General features: G+C 41.6%; 1 protein-coding gene across 1 annotated transcript in view; it reads right to left on the reverse strand.

The window, feature by feature from the left end:
• Positions 1–15,754, reverse strand: part of LOC137323529 (contactin-associated protein-like 5) — a 930,346-nt gene that overhangs the window by 37,856 nt on the left and 876,736 nt on the right. Inside the window, exons 21-22 of the mRNA XM_067987099.1 lie at positions 11,933–12,026; positions 2,140–2,358 (exon numbers count right to left, since the gene is read on the reverse strand). Coding sequence (XP_067843200.1) covers positions 2,140–2,358; positions 11,933–12,026 — 313 coding nt within the window. The remainder of the gene's footprint in view (positions 1–2,139; positions 2,359–11,932; positions 12,027–15,754) is intronic.

Genomic DNA, 15,754 nt, shown 5'->3' on the forward strand with positions numbered 1-15,754 from the left:
CATCCATTTAAATGAATGGATGGAAAAATAAGGTGCTGCAGACTCGCAATTTCTTGACCAGTGTCGCCTTGCGATTGCCACTGGAGCTCCTGAATGGGGGTCTCGGGCCTATAAACTGATGAAAAAGAAACAATGAAAGGTACATACTAGGCCCAAAAAGTGCATAACATTTTATTTATAGGCTAATAATAATGAAATAAGGAACATTCTTATAGGGTAGGAAACTCAAAAAAAAATGTTAATTCCTAAAACAGAATTGTGCAGTTTTTTTTAATGTGGGTTTTAAATATTGCATGTGGCCACAATACATTCATGATATTTCTAGTGCTAATAGAAACCTATTTTATCTTGAAATTGCCTCTTTAACATTGCATAAGGTTCTTTATTTTACAATGATCAGGTACCTTTTAAATTGAAATCTCCTGAATACTTTATACTTCCTCTTTCACTTAGAATCATAGAATCATAGATTGGTTACAGCACAGCAGGAGGCCATTCGGACATATTTAGTCTCTATAATCGAGTGATGATAGAGAATATTGCTAAAGAAAAGCTTGCAGTGAAAGCCATTTCTTATCCTTCCAATTTCAGAGTGCCATTTATGCTAAATGATATCAGCAAAAGGTTTAAAGGGGAAGGCAAGGTGAAGGGGTATGCCTTCTGTTTAAAATATTCCCCCATTTCATGCTGAAAGAAAACAGCTAAAAAATGTTGTTGGACTTTTTTTTAAAAAAAAGTATCATTTTCTTATCTGTTTGGGCAAAACTGAGGTTAGCATTTTCTTTCTACAAGGCCTCTCTGTGATGCCATTGGTGGTTCTGGACTAGCTCCATTGCAAACAATGTGGGCTGAGACTTTGGACAGGTCGGGGATCTGCACTGGAGTCAAAGGGCATTAGAAACCATTCTAACACTGGGGATGTGAAGTGTCCAACCAATAGAGTGATTCCAAGGGATTGGATAGCTGTGAACAGCTCTCAGACCGATCCAAAGTCATTGTCTCCATTGTTTGCTCTGGGATGGATGGAGCAGCGCCCCATTGGTGATATCACAGAGCAGCCCAGCAGGGAAATAAAACAAAACACTTAGGCGCTTAATTTAGTCTTTACTTAAGTTTCTTTAAAAAATCTCCTTGCATTTGCTTGCGTTCTCCTTCTTTTTGGTTCCCTCCCTTTTCTTGACCACCCTCCAAACTTTGCTGATCAGATTCTCCAAATCTAGTTTTAATGAATCGCAGTTCCTTTCTCTATATTGATATGTCATCGGTCTGAACCTGTCCTGTTCAGATGCAGCTCATCTCTTCTGTCTTGGATTTTCCCCAAAGCATTTCTAAAACTAATATTCTTAGACTGGTATCAACTGGCCATCCACTCATGTACTCCCATTTTCACATGTGATTAACCAAGGATTACACAGCTTCATTGTCCTCTTCTACGGTTTCCTGGTAATGTGCTTAAACCCACATGTGTCATTTATTCTTGTGTGGACAACCGCCATCAACTCCTCTCCCATTCTCGGCATCAGCCCATCCACCTTCTCCTCAGCATCTGTAACCTTGGCTCCCCAGTGGACAAATTCCCACCCTATTAACAACAAGTGTGACTGCACAGAATTCACACCATTGAATCTTCATTTATGATAAGTTCCCTTTTCCTCATCGTACCTTCACCCCTCGTTTCAATAAATTTCTCTGACGTTACCTCAATTTCTCCTTCCTGTCGCAGAATGACGCCATTAATGTTATCAAATAACGTTTATGACATTGTGGTCTTTCTCTAATAATGCCTCCCGAACGTGTTCCTTCTGTCCTCCTTCTGGCTGAACCTTGCATTCCTCTGCTCTCCTAGTGAGTCCAAAGCCACATATTGACTCTGGCCAATTCCCTTGAGTATATTATAAGTGCCTTCTCCTGTGGCGCTTCTGTAGCTCGTGTTATGGGAGAACAACAACCATGCATTGCTTGCCCATATTTACATTGTTAAACCTGGCTTCCTCTATCTCAACGTCAGAACAGTAGATCCATAAGGATGTGATTTTTTTTTAAACAAAAGTTATATGTGACCAAGTGTGTATGACAGAAAGGATAAAGCGGGCTGGGGGATAGCTGAAAAAATCTTGGAATATATTAAAACTGAAGTACCTGTGAATGAAAGTGTTGTCGTCATGGCTACTGGTTCAGTCATAATTGAAGATCTACAGTCGGATTCAACCAAGTCTCCTTTCACAGTCACTGGGACGGAGCTAAAGTGACGTAGTCCCACCTTTAAAGGAGCGATCCAATTAAACTGAACCGAAGAGAGGCAGCCAACGAAACCTTGTACATTTGCTTTCAAAATCTCTTGGTCAAGATTGTCAGTGTCTGTAAATAGGAAACAGCACAAGAAACACTCATTGAGTATATTTGGAAGAAGGTGCACAACCTGGAGGAGATGAAAAATTGTTTGGCTGAACCAACCACCTGGGTCTCAATTTTTAAATCCAGACCAAAGAACAATCTGGCCTTTGTGCTTAAACAAAATATCTTAATAAAGATGAAATGATCCCATAAGAAGGTTGATGTTACCCCAGGGGTAGAACTTATTTTGCACCCAGCGGCGAAACTGAAGCAATGGTGAGTTTTCAAATCTCCTCACACTCATCATCAAAAACTGCCATGGGAAGCTTGATTTTCCCTCCGACAGGAACTCAACCAGTTAGATGTTTGACTTATCTCTACCCCAGTTACTTGATTGTCTTTTAAAAAATTGTTTATCATTGGACTATGAATAATTCTGTCGTTGAAAGGACATATAGACTATCTCTTCCCGCCTCTGCAACTGTTGCTGTTAAAATAATCTTACTGTTATTATGGAAAATGTCATCTTTTTAATTAAACTTTATTGAATTTAATCAATTGTACACTGTAAAAAATACGATTTCTAGACCAAGTCATAGTCATATATCCCATCCTGTGGGGCTAAAAAGTGAAGCCTTGCATCTGTGAGAATATGCAAGTTCGAGCAGGACTTCTTCACTGCACACAAGTTCGAGCAGGACTTCTTCACTGCACAGGACCTCCAACCAACACTATACACCAGATACATCGACGACATTTTCTTTCTATGGACCCACGGCGAGGAATCACTAAAGAGACTACACGATAACATCAACAAGTTCCATCCCACCATCAAGCTCACCATGGACTACTCCTCAGAATCAGTTTCTTTCTTGGACACACGAATCTCCATCAAAGACGGGCACCTCAGCACCTCACTCTACCGCAAGCCCACGGACAACCTCACGATGCTCCACTTTTCCAGCTTCCACCCTAACCACGTCAAAGAGGCCATCCCCTATGGACAGGTCCTGCGAATACACAGGGTCTGCTCAGGCGAGGAGGAACGCGATGGACACCTACAGACGCTGAAAGACGCCCTAGTAAGAACGGGATATGACGCTCGACTCATCGATCGACAGTTCCGACGGGCCACAGCGAAAAATCGCATAGACCTCCTCAGGAGACTAACACGGGACGCAACCAACAGAGTACCCTTTGTCGTCCAGTACTTCTCCGGAGCGGAGAAACTACGCCATGTTCTCCGCAGCCTTCAACATGTCATCAATGACGACGAACACCTCGCTATGGCCATCCCCACACCTCCACTACTCGCCTTTAAACAGCCACCCAACCTCAAACAGACCATCGTTCGCAGCAAATTACCTAGCTTTCAAGAGAACAGCGTCCACGACACCACACAACCCTGCCACGGTAACCTCTGCAAGACATGCCAGATCATCGACACAGATACCACCATCACACGAGAGGACACCACCCACCAGGTGCACGGTTCATACTCCTGTGACTCGGCCAACGTTGTCTACCTCATACGTTGCAGGAAAGGATGCCCCAGAGCATGGTACATTGGCGAGACCATGCAGACGCTGCGACAACGGATGAACGGACACCGCGCAACAATCACCAAACAGGAGGGTTCCCTCCCAGTCGGGGAACACTTCAGCAGTCAAGGACATTCAGCCACCGACCTTCGGGTAAGCGTACTCCAAGGCGGCCTTCGTGACACATGACAACACAAAATCGTCGAGCAGAAATTGATAGCCAAGTTCTGCACCCATGAGGACGGCCTCAACCGGGATCTTGGGTTCATGTCACGCTACACGTTACCCCACCAGCAAACAAATGTTATCTGTTTTTAATATAACGGGTCAGTTGCTGTCTTTTCTATGTTTCTACCTCTCTATCTCTGTTTTTTTTTTGGTGATTTGTATATTCAGAGACCTTGTAGGTAACACCTACAAGGTCTCTGAATATACAAATCTCTGAATATACAAATCACTGAATATACAAATCACCAAAAAAAAAACAATCAGTGTGCAGACCTTGTAGGTAACACCTACAAGGTCTGCACACTGATTGCCTTGGCAACGGGCAGTTGAAAAAACTGTCTGTAATCACCAAGCATTGTTCTGTGATTTATAAATGCGATTTCATTTCGAGGATTTCATTTCCAACAACGTTCACCTGAGGAAGGAGGAAGCCTCCGAAAGCTTGTGAATTTAAAATAAAATTGCTGGACTATAACTTGGTGTTGTAAAATTGTTTACATCTGTGAGAATACAAAGGGAACCAGCAACCCACAGGAAATGATATGACTGACATCAGGCAAAGTGATTGAGAATGTTGCAAAGACAATAAAACTGTGAAACAGACACACTGAAGACCAAATTGTCAGAAACAGATAACAAAACGCCCCAAGGCATAATCAAAGACTCAGGGCCTGGACACAGACTAATCCTGTTATGTTAAATGCAGAAGCTTTGTTCAGACAATTAGGTAACTTTCGTGATTGGCATATATATGACGAGACAGCTTAAATTTCTGCATCTGAACAATCCAAATACACAGAAAGATAAGGGCAAGTCCCTCCCCCATAATATGGATAGAACGGACAACAGTTAACACCATAGAATGGATATTGGAAAGGAGTCTGGAACAATGGGCACCCTGGTGGGGGGAGATGTTTGGGACAGATGGCATCATGAAACTAATGTTGTTAAGCTACTAGAAGCAACTATGCTTCAGAAAGATATATAAACTGGGACACTATCCCGCTAAAGTTAGAAGCAGTTTCTCGGGACGGTGGAGGTCCACATACCCTATGATACCAGGCCTGATCAGCTTGAACCTTCCAAGGGACAGGTTGTACCATCCTTGTTTATTAGATATAACTGTATTAGAACGTTGTTATACAAATACTTGTTGTTTGGTATAACTGCATTAGAACGTTGTTCTTGTGTCTATAATAAAGCTTGCATGTTCGGTCACACTCGGGCCTGAATCATTGTGGAAGTTATCATTAAGAAGGATTAACAACCCTTGGTAGCATTAATAAGAGCATATTTCCAACATACACTGCAAAACGTCACCTCCAAAATGAATACATGGGTTAATAAGATTAAAGGTGACAATTTTGTCATTCTTCAATGTCTTCAACTTTCTTATGTTTTTATATTAAGGGAATCAAGGGATATGGGGATAGGGCGGGAAAGTGGAGTTGAGGTAGAAGATCAGCCATGATCTTATTGAATGGTGGAGCTGTCTTGAGGGGCTGTATGGCCTTCTCCTGCTCCTATTTATTTTATGTTCTTCTTATGTTCTTGCCCAAATGTACATGTCGGTTTAGACTAGAGATGGAGTCAGGGGTGAGTTTATATTGGTCACAGCACAAGCATTCCACTTTCTGTTTCTGTTCTACCTTGTGGAGCTAGGTGTGTGCAGGACAGAAATTGCATCTTGGTATGACAGAAGAGCTCTTCTAATACATGGAATTGGGCACCAAAGCGGGCAGGTTTTCCGGGGAGCACCTGGCAGTGTCTTTTGGGAATTTTTCTTGAAGCGTGGGTAGGGTTGGAAGCCTCCTCCCGAAATGCCCGAGGAGTCTCCCAGGGATGGGAGCGTGGATCTCCCAGGTGCTGCTGCTGAAACTTAATAAAATTTGAAGTGAAAAGTCTGCAAAGAACACAATGGCTTGAGACATGAAAGCCATTCGTCCCATCAAGACCGCTCCATCCAGCAAATTATGTTTTGCTCAAACTTCCTTCGCTTTTGATCAAGTCCTCGACTTCTCATTCCCTCATTCAGCACAATTAACTTCTCTCATCTATCCATTAATTCCCTTGGCAACGTAAAAATTATGGCCCATGTCTCGATCTTCTTTTCTCCAAAATTAAATAGAATCTTACAGCACAGAAACAGGCCATTCAGCCCAACAGGTCTATGCTGGTATTATGCTCCACCTCCCACCTTACTTCACCTCACCCCAGCAACATATCCTTCTATTCCTTTCTCTCTCCTTTACTTATCTAGCTTCCCCTTAAGTCCAGTCATCTCTCTTCTTTGCCTGAATTCCAACACTAGACTTGCTGCCTTTCTATAGATCTCTAGCAATGCTTTTCTGTCTTTCTGCAACTAAGGTGACCAAACCTGGATGCCAGACAATGACCAGTAGTGGAAGGATGGTCTCACCCAAGTTCAATAGTGTTAGAAGTATTTCCTGTGGCTCTACCTTTCTAATCTTCTATTTACATTGGCAATTGCTGCCATTACTCTGAACATTGTCAACTAGCACACCCAATTCTTTCTATTACTCCATTTTGTTTAATTATATGGTGTTGCATGGGATCATCATATTAGCTATGTTCCTTTTGATATACATTGCCTTAGACTTAATATTTGTTGTTTGCTACATACCTGTCTAGATATTTGAAACCATTGAAAACATCATCACTCTGAATACCACAGTACATCCCATTATTTGGGATAATCCCGGAGTTGGTTTTATGTTGGTTTCACATACATGGATCCTTGTTCTCCCAAAGATATACCTGATGACAAGGCACTTTTAACAAATCATGCCTAGAGTGATTTGATCCTGGAAGAAATTTATGGGGACTTGTGACTGTGTAACGAGGAGATTGCGAGATACCTTGAGGGAACATTAGTCTGACAAAATGCTTTTGCATTTTTATCATGTGCCAGTAATGATTTTCTTTCCATTATTCTACTTCTGAGTGACATGACAATCTGCAATTTCAACAAAAAATAGAATTTACCGAAGTGATAGATGGGAAAGCATAAGACGAGCAATCATGACTGTTTTAGATCAGTCACTGTTGTGTCCTGTTCACCTAGTTAGCTTCAGCTCCATATAGTGAGAGCACAAGCAATATTGGACTGATGTAGCCCAGAGAAAATGTCATGACAAGGATTGGCCAGAATGGCTGTCTGCCCTTAATTTGATGGCCAGCTGCAAAACTTCACTGATTAAATGAGCAATGTTTAAACGCAATACTTCCCATCTGGAAAAATAAAAGTACTGGCACAGAATTGACATTTTTACAAGACAATCAGTTTTTTTTTAACTGAAAGAAATCAGTTGTAGGGCAAACTCCCATAATACAAAAACGCTGAGTGAAGAATTTTTATTGTATTAGCTCTTGGACCCAGGCATAAGGCAAAAGGAAGTCTACTTTACAATAAAAATTCTTCACTCAGCGTTTTTGTATTATGGGAGTTTGCCCTACAACTGATTTCTTTCAGTTAAAAAAAAACTGATTGTCTTGTAAAAATGTAAATTCTGTGCCAGTACTTTTATTTTTCCAGATGGGAAGTATTGCGTTTAAACATTGCTCATTTAATCAGTGAAGTTTTGCAGCTGGCCATCAAATTAAGGGCAGACAGCCATTCTGGTAGACGAAAAAAAAATTCTCCAAGTCTTTTTGTGTTTTCATCAGCCAATAGACCCAATAGCCAATAATGTTTTGTTTTTATTTATTCATTCTTGGGATATGGGTGTCATTAGCAAGGCCAGCATTTATTGCCCAAGCCCAAATGTAATGAGGCATCTCTTCTTGGAACATTTAGCACCAGTTACGTTGCCATTGTTACTCCACCTAAGCCTAAAAAATTCTTTTTGCAGTATTGGTGCGGGACCATTTAACATGTTTCATTGCCCACGACTTTAATGGAGGTGTTTAACCCATTTAAGAAAAAATAAAAGATAGAGGAATGTGAAACAAATGTATTAAACGTTTGTTGTTAATATTGGAGGATTTTGGATTTTTGATACTTGTTTTAAGGAAGACTTAAAGAATGAACATGGAATGAAGCTCTCACTTTCTGGTGAAGAACACAGCTGTCAGCTTGACCGAAGTCAGGAGGCATATTGCCCAGGAAGCTGAGAGAAAGAAATGTATGTGATGGCAGATGAAATGGAGCCTCGTAAGATTATACCTGAAGTAACTGATAAGAAGGAACAATGTGGACAGTTGCAGAGATAAGGAATCAAGGCCTGAAAACTGATAAAGAGATTCATAGAATCATAGAAATTTATGGCACAGAAGGCGGCCATTTGGCCCATTGTGTCTGTGCCGGCCAATAAAGAGCTATCCACAGCTCTTGGTCCGTAGCCTTGTAGGTTATGGCACATCAAACGCATATGCAAGTACTTTTTAAATGCGATGAGGGTTTCTGCCTCTACCACCCTTTCAGGCAGTGAGTTCCAGATCCCCACCACTCTCTAGGTGAAAACATTTCTCCTCAAATCCCCTCTAATCCTTCTACCAATTACTTTAAATCGATGCCCCCTGGTTATTAACTTCTTTGCTAATGGAAATAGGTCCTTCCTATCCACTCTATCTAGTCCTGTCATAATTTCATATACCTCAATTAAATCTCCCCTCAGCCTCGTCTGTTCCATAGAAAATAACCCAGCCTATCCAATCTTTCCTCATAGCTAAAATTCTCCAGTCTTGGCAACATCCTCGTAAATCTCCTCTGTACCCTCTCCGGTGTAATCACATTCTTCCTGTAATGTGGTGACCAGAACTGTACGCAATATTCAAGCTGTGGCCTAACCAGTGTTTTATACAATTCTAGCATAACCTCTCTGCTCTTATAATCTATGCCTTGGCTAATAAATGAAATATCTCATATGCCTTCTTAACCACCTTATCTACCTGTCCTGCTACCTTCAATGATCTGTGGACATGCACTAAGGTTAAAAGTGGGGATGTTTGCTGATGATTGCATAGTGTTCAGTTCCATTTGCAACCCCTCAGATAATGAAGCAGTCAGTGCCTGCATGCAGCAAGACCATCAACATCCTGGGGATCACCACTGACCAGAAACTGAACTGGACCTGCCACATAAATATTGTGGCTACAAGAGCAGGTCAGAGGCTGGGTATTCGGTGGCGAGTGACTCAACTCGTGACTCCCCAAAGCCTTTCCACCATCTACAATACACAAGTCAAGAGTATGATGGAATACTTTCCACTTGCCTGCATGAGTGCAGCTCTAACAACACTCAAGAAGCTCGACTCCAACCAGGACAAAGCAGTCCGCTTGACTGGCACTCCATCCGCCACCTTAAACATTCACTCTGTTCACCACCGGTGCACTGTGGCTGCAGTGTGTACCATCTACAAGATGCACTGTAGCAACTTGCCAAGGCTTCTTCGACAGCACCTCCCAAACCCACGACCTCTACCACTTAGAAGGACAAGAGCAGCAGGTGCATGGGAACACCCTATCCTGCACGTTCCCCTCCAAGTCACACACCATCCTGACTTGGAAATATATGGCCATTCCTTCATCGTCGCTGGGTCAAAATCCTGGAACTCCCTACCGAACAACATTGTGGGAGTACCTTCACCACACAGACTGCAGTGGTTCAAGAAGGCAGCTCACCACCACCTTCTCAAGGGTAATTACAGTTTGACAATAAATGCTTGCCTTGCCCGCGATGCCCATATCCCATGAATGAATATAAAAACACTTCAAGGTCGATCTGTTCCTCTACACTTCTCAGTAACCTACCACTTATTGTGTATTCTCTTGCCTTGTTTGACCTCCCCAAATGCATTACCTCACACTTCTCTGGACTGAATTCAATTTGCCACTTTTCTGACCACCTGACCAGTTCATTGATATCTTCCTGCAGTCTATAGCTTTCTTCCTCATTATCAACCACATGGCCAATTTTTGTATCATCTGCAAACTTCTTAATCATGCCCCCTACATTTAAGTCTCAATCATTGATATATACCACAAAAAGCAAAGGACCTAGAACTGAGCCCTGCAGAACCCCAGTGGAAACAGCCTTCCAGTCACAAAAACACCTGTCGACCATTACCCTTTGTTCCTGCCACTGAGCCAATTTGCCACTTTCCCTTGGATTCCATGGGCTTTTACTTTTCTGACCAGCCTGCCATCTGGGACCTTGTCAAAAGCCTTGTTAAAATCCATGTAGACTATATCAAATGTGTGACCCTCATCGACCCTCCTTGTTACCTCCTCAAAAACGTCAATCAATTCTTTGATGTTTGATAATTAGGCAGCAGATTATAGAGAGGAAACCATATAAAACAGTACATTCTACAGAGGTTTTTCAGGAGAACCACGGACGGACATCAGAACAAGACGGCTTAGGAAAGGGACCTTCATTTACTCCCCAAGACAAGGAACCTGATCAGTTTTTTGTCCCGAGTTGTACTCGCTAGAAAAGAAGTTTCCACTTTCTTTCTGGTACAAACTGTCATGTTGTATGTCAATTTGGAATTCTTTTAATTTAGAAAATAACTACAGTGTCTCGTTTTCTCTTAGCCTTTTGTATTCTAAACGAGAGAGAAAAATAATCTTACAATATTGCAAACAGCGATTTCTAGGCTATAATATCCGCCGACTTTTGATTCAGCTGGTAGCATTGTTGACCAAGAATCTGGTGGGTTCAGCCCACAGTCCAAGCCTCGAGCATTTAAACTAGGCTGACACTTCATCTATCAGCTGAGATACCGGACAGAGTCCCCGTCTGCCTATTCTAACGGATGTTACAGATCCCATGGCCATGTTCGGATAAGCATGGAGTTCTCCTGTTCCCTGCTCAACATTTTCACTCAACCGCCGCCACATTTGCCTATATAACAATGACTGCCCTAAAAAATAACTCTTTGTAGGTGAAGCTTTTGCAGAGTTTCTGAAAGATGGTAAGTTGCCATAGAAATGCAAGTCTTTCTTTAAAACACTCAACTTAATTCAATGTTTCAGACTTGAAAAATCAGGGCTGCTTTTATTAGAACAGAAGAAATGATTTGAGGGTGGTGTTTAAAATTGTGAAGGGATGGAACCCAATGGTTTGAAACAGGCTGTTTCCAATGATGCAAAATAAAAAAGATGCACATTTTAAAAGGTTAAAAAAAGATGCTACAGACCTGAAAGAATTTGATAATTTTTTTGGATTCTTATTAAACAAAGGCATGGCTGAGTTGGGGAATGGGAACTTCTTTCACTTTGCATATTCGGCTCTTACTAACTAAGGTAAAGTGGAAGTCATCCGCAGTGCTGGGGTCACATATACATCCCAGACAATATCGTTCCGACCCAATTTCAGCTGACCACCTGCTCTCTGTACTAACTCATGTTTCCATTTTGCACATTGCTGGAGATAAACCTAACAAAGTAAGGTAACCCGGAGCTCTTAATAAAATAGACTCACTGGGGAATAGATGGAGCCTTCGATAACTTACTTTGTTCTGATGTGGAGATGCCGGTGATGGACTGGGGTGGACAAATGTAAGGAATCTTACAACACCAGACTATAACCTGGTGTTGTAAGATTCCTTACATTACTTTGTTCTGACCCTTTCACACCCCATCAGTTAGATAAAGAAGTTATCTCTCTTTTCTTGGCAGTTTTCAAACTTGAGGCTGAAGGCACAATGCAATTACTGAGCCTATTATCTCAGCCATGTCCTCCTCACCTCCTCATTTTGAGAACATATTTAATTGTGATTATTCAGAAAGGCGAATAATAAAAACACACACTGGTGCACATATTTTATTTGTCACATTGTAGGAACCATTATTATGTTGCTTACCTACTATCTTGCCCAGGACAAGTGACTTGAGGCCATTAAATGCTGTATCTGAAACAGATGACAGTTTGTAGTTCATGGTATGGAAATGGTCAATCTGTAAAACATTAAATGGAAAACATAATAAATTACTATTTTTTTTTCTTTTTTTAGGGACATAAACAAAGACAGATGATGGTTTATTTTATGTGAAAAAGTTTGACAAAGATTCTGAAATAACTGCCTTTAGTTTATAAGAAGCTTTTTGGTATATTTAGAAGCCTTGTGCTTTTTGTTGATGTTGGACTAAGCACATTGTTGTTCGACAGATACTGGCACCTCCTTAGAGTGTTGTTCTATGAATAGACTCCAATTATACTGCCTGCATTGCATTGTTGTCTGGTCAGGCAAAGCTGTACTGTCCAATGGACCACATGGAGATTTTATAAAGTTGGCTTTACAATGGTTGCAGTCACATTGTTTTGCTGATGCACAATTGAAGTGACTTGAGACCATCTCCTGCTGGAGCTGGGTCTCACATCGCCTGCCTAAATATGATTTGGACAATTTCATGCTCTAGTTACACTGCACAGTTTGCACAGATGTGAAGTCAAGTCTACTACACATCAACACAAAAGATACAGGATAACTGGCCTATCGAAGGCAAACAGTCAGAGGCTTGCCTGAAACAAAACAGCCCATCAGAAACGTCACACACAAAACCAATAAACTGCTGAAGTACCTGCACACATTTTGCAATCTCAAGGGCTGAGAAGGGGAGGTACAGTCCTGCTGCCTACACCTCAGTGGAGTTAGAGAGAAGGTAAATCTGAATTATTATTTCAAACTAAACTGTGACAGCAGGACAAGGGCACGCAGGCTCAAATTAATAATAGGCAAACTTAGGGCTGACGTCAAGAAGTTCTTCATGCAGAGCAATAGACTTCTGGTGGGACAGTGAAAGCAAAATCCTTAGAGTAATTTAACATCAACAACAACTTGCATTTATATAGCGCCCTTAATGTAATAAAATGTCCCAAGGTGCTTCACAGGAGCATTATCAACCAAAAGTTGACACCGACAGGTGACCAAAAACTTGGACAAAGAGATGGGTTTTAAGAGGCATCTTAAAGGAGGAGAGAGAGATGGAGAGGCGGAGAGGTTTCGGGAGGGAATTCCAGAACTGAGAGCCTCAGCAGCTGAATGCACGGCCACCAATGGTGGAGCGACGAAAATCGGGGATGCGCAAGAGGCCAGAATTGGAAGAGCGCAGAGAGCTCGGAAGGCAGTAGGGCTGGAGGAGGTTACAGAGATAGGGAAGGGCAAGGCCATGGAGAGATTTGAAAATAAGTATGAGAATTTTGAAATCGAGGCAATGTAGGTTAGCGAGCACAGGAGTGATGGCTTAAGAAACATTTGGATGTGGGAACTGTAGGATCTTTCAGGATGAATGTGGCTGAATGGCCTACCTTATCCAGATCTATTTTGGGATCTTGTGACGAAATACAGGTTGCATAAAGCTAGAACTCATTGCATTCAATCACCTACTGATGCACTGTTATACTTTGGTATAGTATTCATTAATAAATTAATGAAGGACACTTTTTTTAAAAAAAGAGAAATGATAATTACTCATTTTTTTCATCTTTCTCATTGCATTTGATAATGTTCACAATGCTGAAGGGCCAAAGTAAAAAGTGCTCCAAAAAATTACTTTAGGACTTAATTGAACACAGCTACTACATTAATTTGTAGCTAATTAATCATCTTTCTCATTACCTCCCCATTTAAGTGAACATTCGGAGAACTGTTTAGATTAATTCGTAATCACTAGTAATTGATTTTCTTGCACCAGAGACATGATGGGGTGTTTTCCACTAATAATGTGTAATGCTCTTTAAGCTGTTTACCCTCGTCAATGCAAGTGATGACGGCTTAGATTGCGTAGATGCCTCAGATTACTTAACTGTAAAAGTGATTCTAGCGTATGAACAATTAAACTATTTTTTTTCTCTTCCAGCAAAGCATGACAGGCAAGACAGGACCACGGTTTGATGAATTATTGAGTGACCTTTACCCTCAGTGAACGCCAGCGTTCCTGCCCAACTCCAGTCACCAGGCCACCTTTGCAATCAGAACAGACATGGCTCTTGCGCTCCATGTCCCAGAGGACTGCTATCATCAGTGGGACACCTTGAACCAGCATATCTACACGGAATGAGTGCAGTAGCTGTTCAAATTCATTATCCCTTTCAGTTATGAAGGCTGGGCTCAATTTTGGAAGGTATTGCTGACAGCTGTTCCACAACAGTTGGCGTTCTGAATTTAGAATTTTGTTCACTATTTAGAGAATTTCTATCTCGCTTCCATTATCATTTTTTTTGCTGCCTCTGATTCCATATGATTTGTATCTTGTTTTCAAATGAGGAGTTTGGATGTCTATAAAATGCAAACCAAAGGTCTGATTTTCAAACCAGGACCCCATTATTTCCACTTCCTTTTCTGTCTTACTATGTAGGCCCCTTAAAAAGTGAATGTATTAAGGTTTTCAATGAACTTTCATCATTAGCAAAGCAAATGATCAGGACCTGTCAGGTTTTTCACCCCCTGTCCCATCCGTATCCTGCCCTCTGTCTAGTTTTTGGGCATGGCAGCCCTCAATCTATTCATGAGTCTGTTTCCTTGCTCACTCCTCCAACTTCCTATCAACAGCGTCCATGTCTCTTTCAAAAGGATCATCAACAACAACAACTTGCATTTATATAGTGCCTTTAATGTAGTAAAACATCCCAAGTCACTTCACAGGACTGTAAGCAGACAAAAACTGACACCGAGTCCAAGAGGGAGACATTACGACAGGTGACCAAAAGCATGGTCAAAGGGGTAGGTTTTAATGAGCATCTAAACGAAGAGGTAGAGAGGCAGAGAGGTTTAGGGAGGAAATTCTAGAGCTAAGGACCTAGTCTAAATGAGTATTTTGCATCTGTCTTTACTAAGGAAGAAGATGCTGCCAAAGTCACAGTAAATAAAGAGATAGCTGAGATACTGGATGGGCTAAAAATTGATGAAGAGGTACTAGAAAGGTTAGGATGCATCCTAGGTTGCTGAGGGAAGTAAGGGTGGAAATTACAGAGGTACTGGCCATAATCTTCCAATCATCTTTAGACACGGGGGGTGGCGCCAGAGGACCGGAGAATTGCAAATGTTACACCCTTGTTCATAAAAGTGTGTAAGGATAAACCCAGCAACTACAGGCCAGTCAGTTTAACCTCGGTAGCGGGGAATCTTTTAGAAACAATAATCCGGGATAAAACTAACAGTCACTTGGACAAGTGTGGATTAATTAAGGAAAGCCAGCACAGATTTGTTAAAAGCAAATAGTGTTTAACCAACTTGATTGAGTTTTTTGATGAGATAACGGAGAGGGTCGATGAGGGCAGTGCATTTGATGTTGTGTATTTGGACTTCCAAAAGGCGTTTGATAAAGTGCCGCATAATAGGCTTGTCATCAAAGTTGAAGCCCATGGAATAAAAGGGGCAGTGGCAGCATGGATACGAAATTGGCTAAGTGACAGGAAACAGAGAGTAGTGGTGAACGGTTCTTTTCGGACTGGAGGGAGGGGTGTTCCCCAGGGATCGGTACTAGGATCACTGCTTTTCTTGATATATATTAATGATTTGGACTTGGGTGTATAGGGCACAGTTTCAAAATTTGCAGATGACACAAAACTTGGAAGGGTAGTGAACAGTGAGGAGGATAGTGATAGACTTCAAGAGCACATAGACAGGCTAGTGGAATGGGTGGAAACATGGCAGATGAAATTTAACGCAGAGAAGTGTGAAGTG

Source organism: Heptranchias perlo, chromosome 7, assembly GCF_035084215.1.
Source record: "Heptranchias perlo isolate sHepPer1 chromosome 7, sHepPer1.hap1, whole genome shotgun sequence".
Classification (NCBI taxonomy): domain Eukaryota; kingdom Metazoa; phylum Chordata; class Chondrichthyes; order Hexanchiformes; family Hexanchidae; genus Heptranchias; species Heptranchias perlo.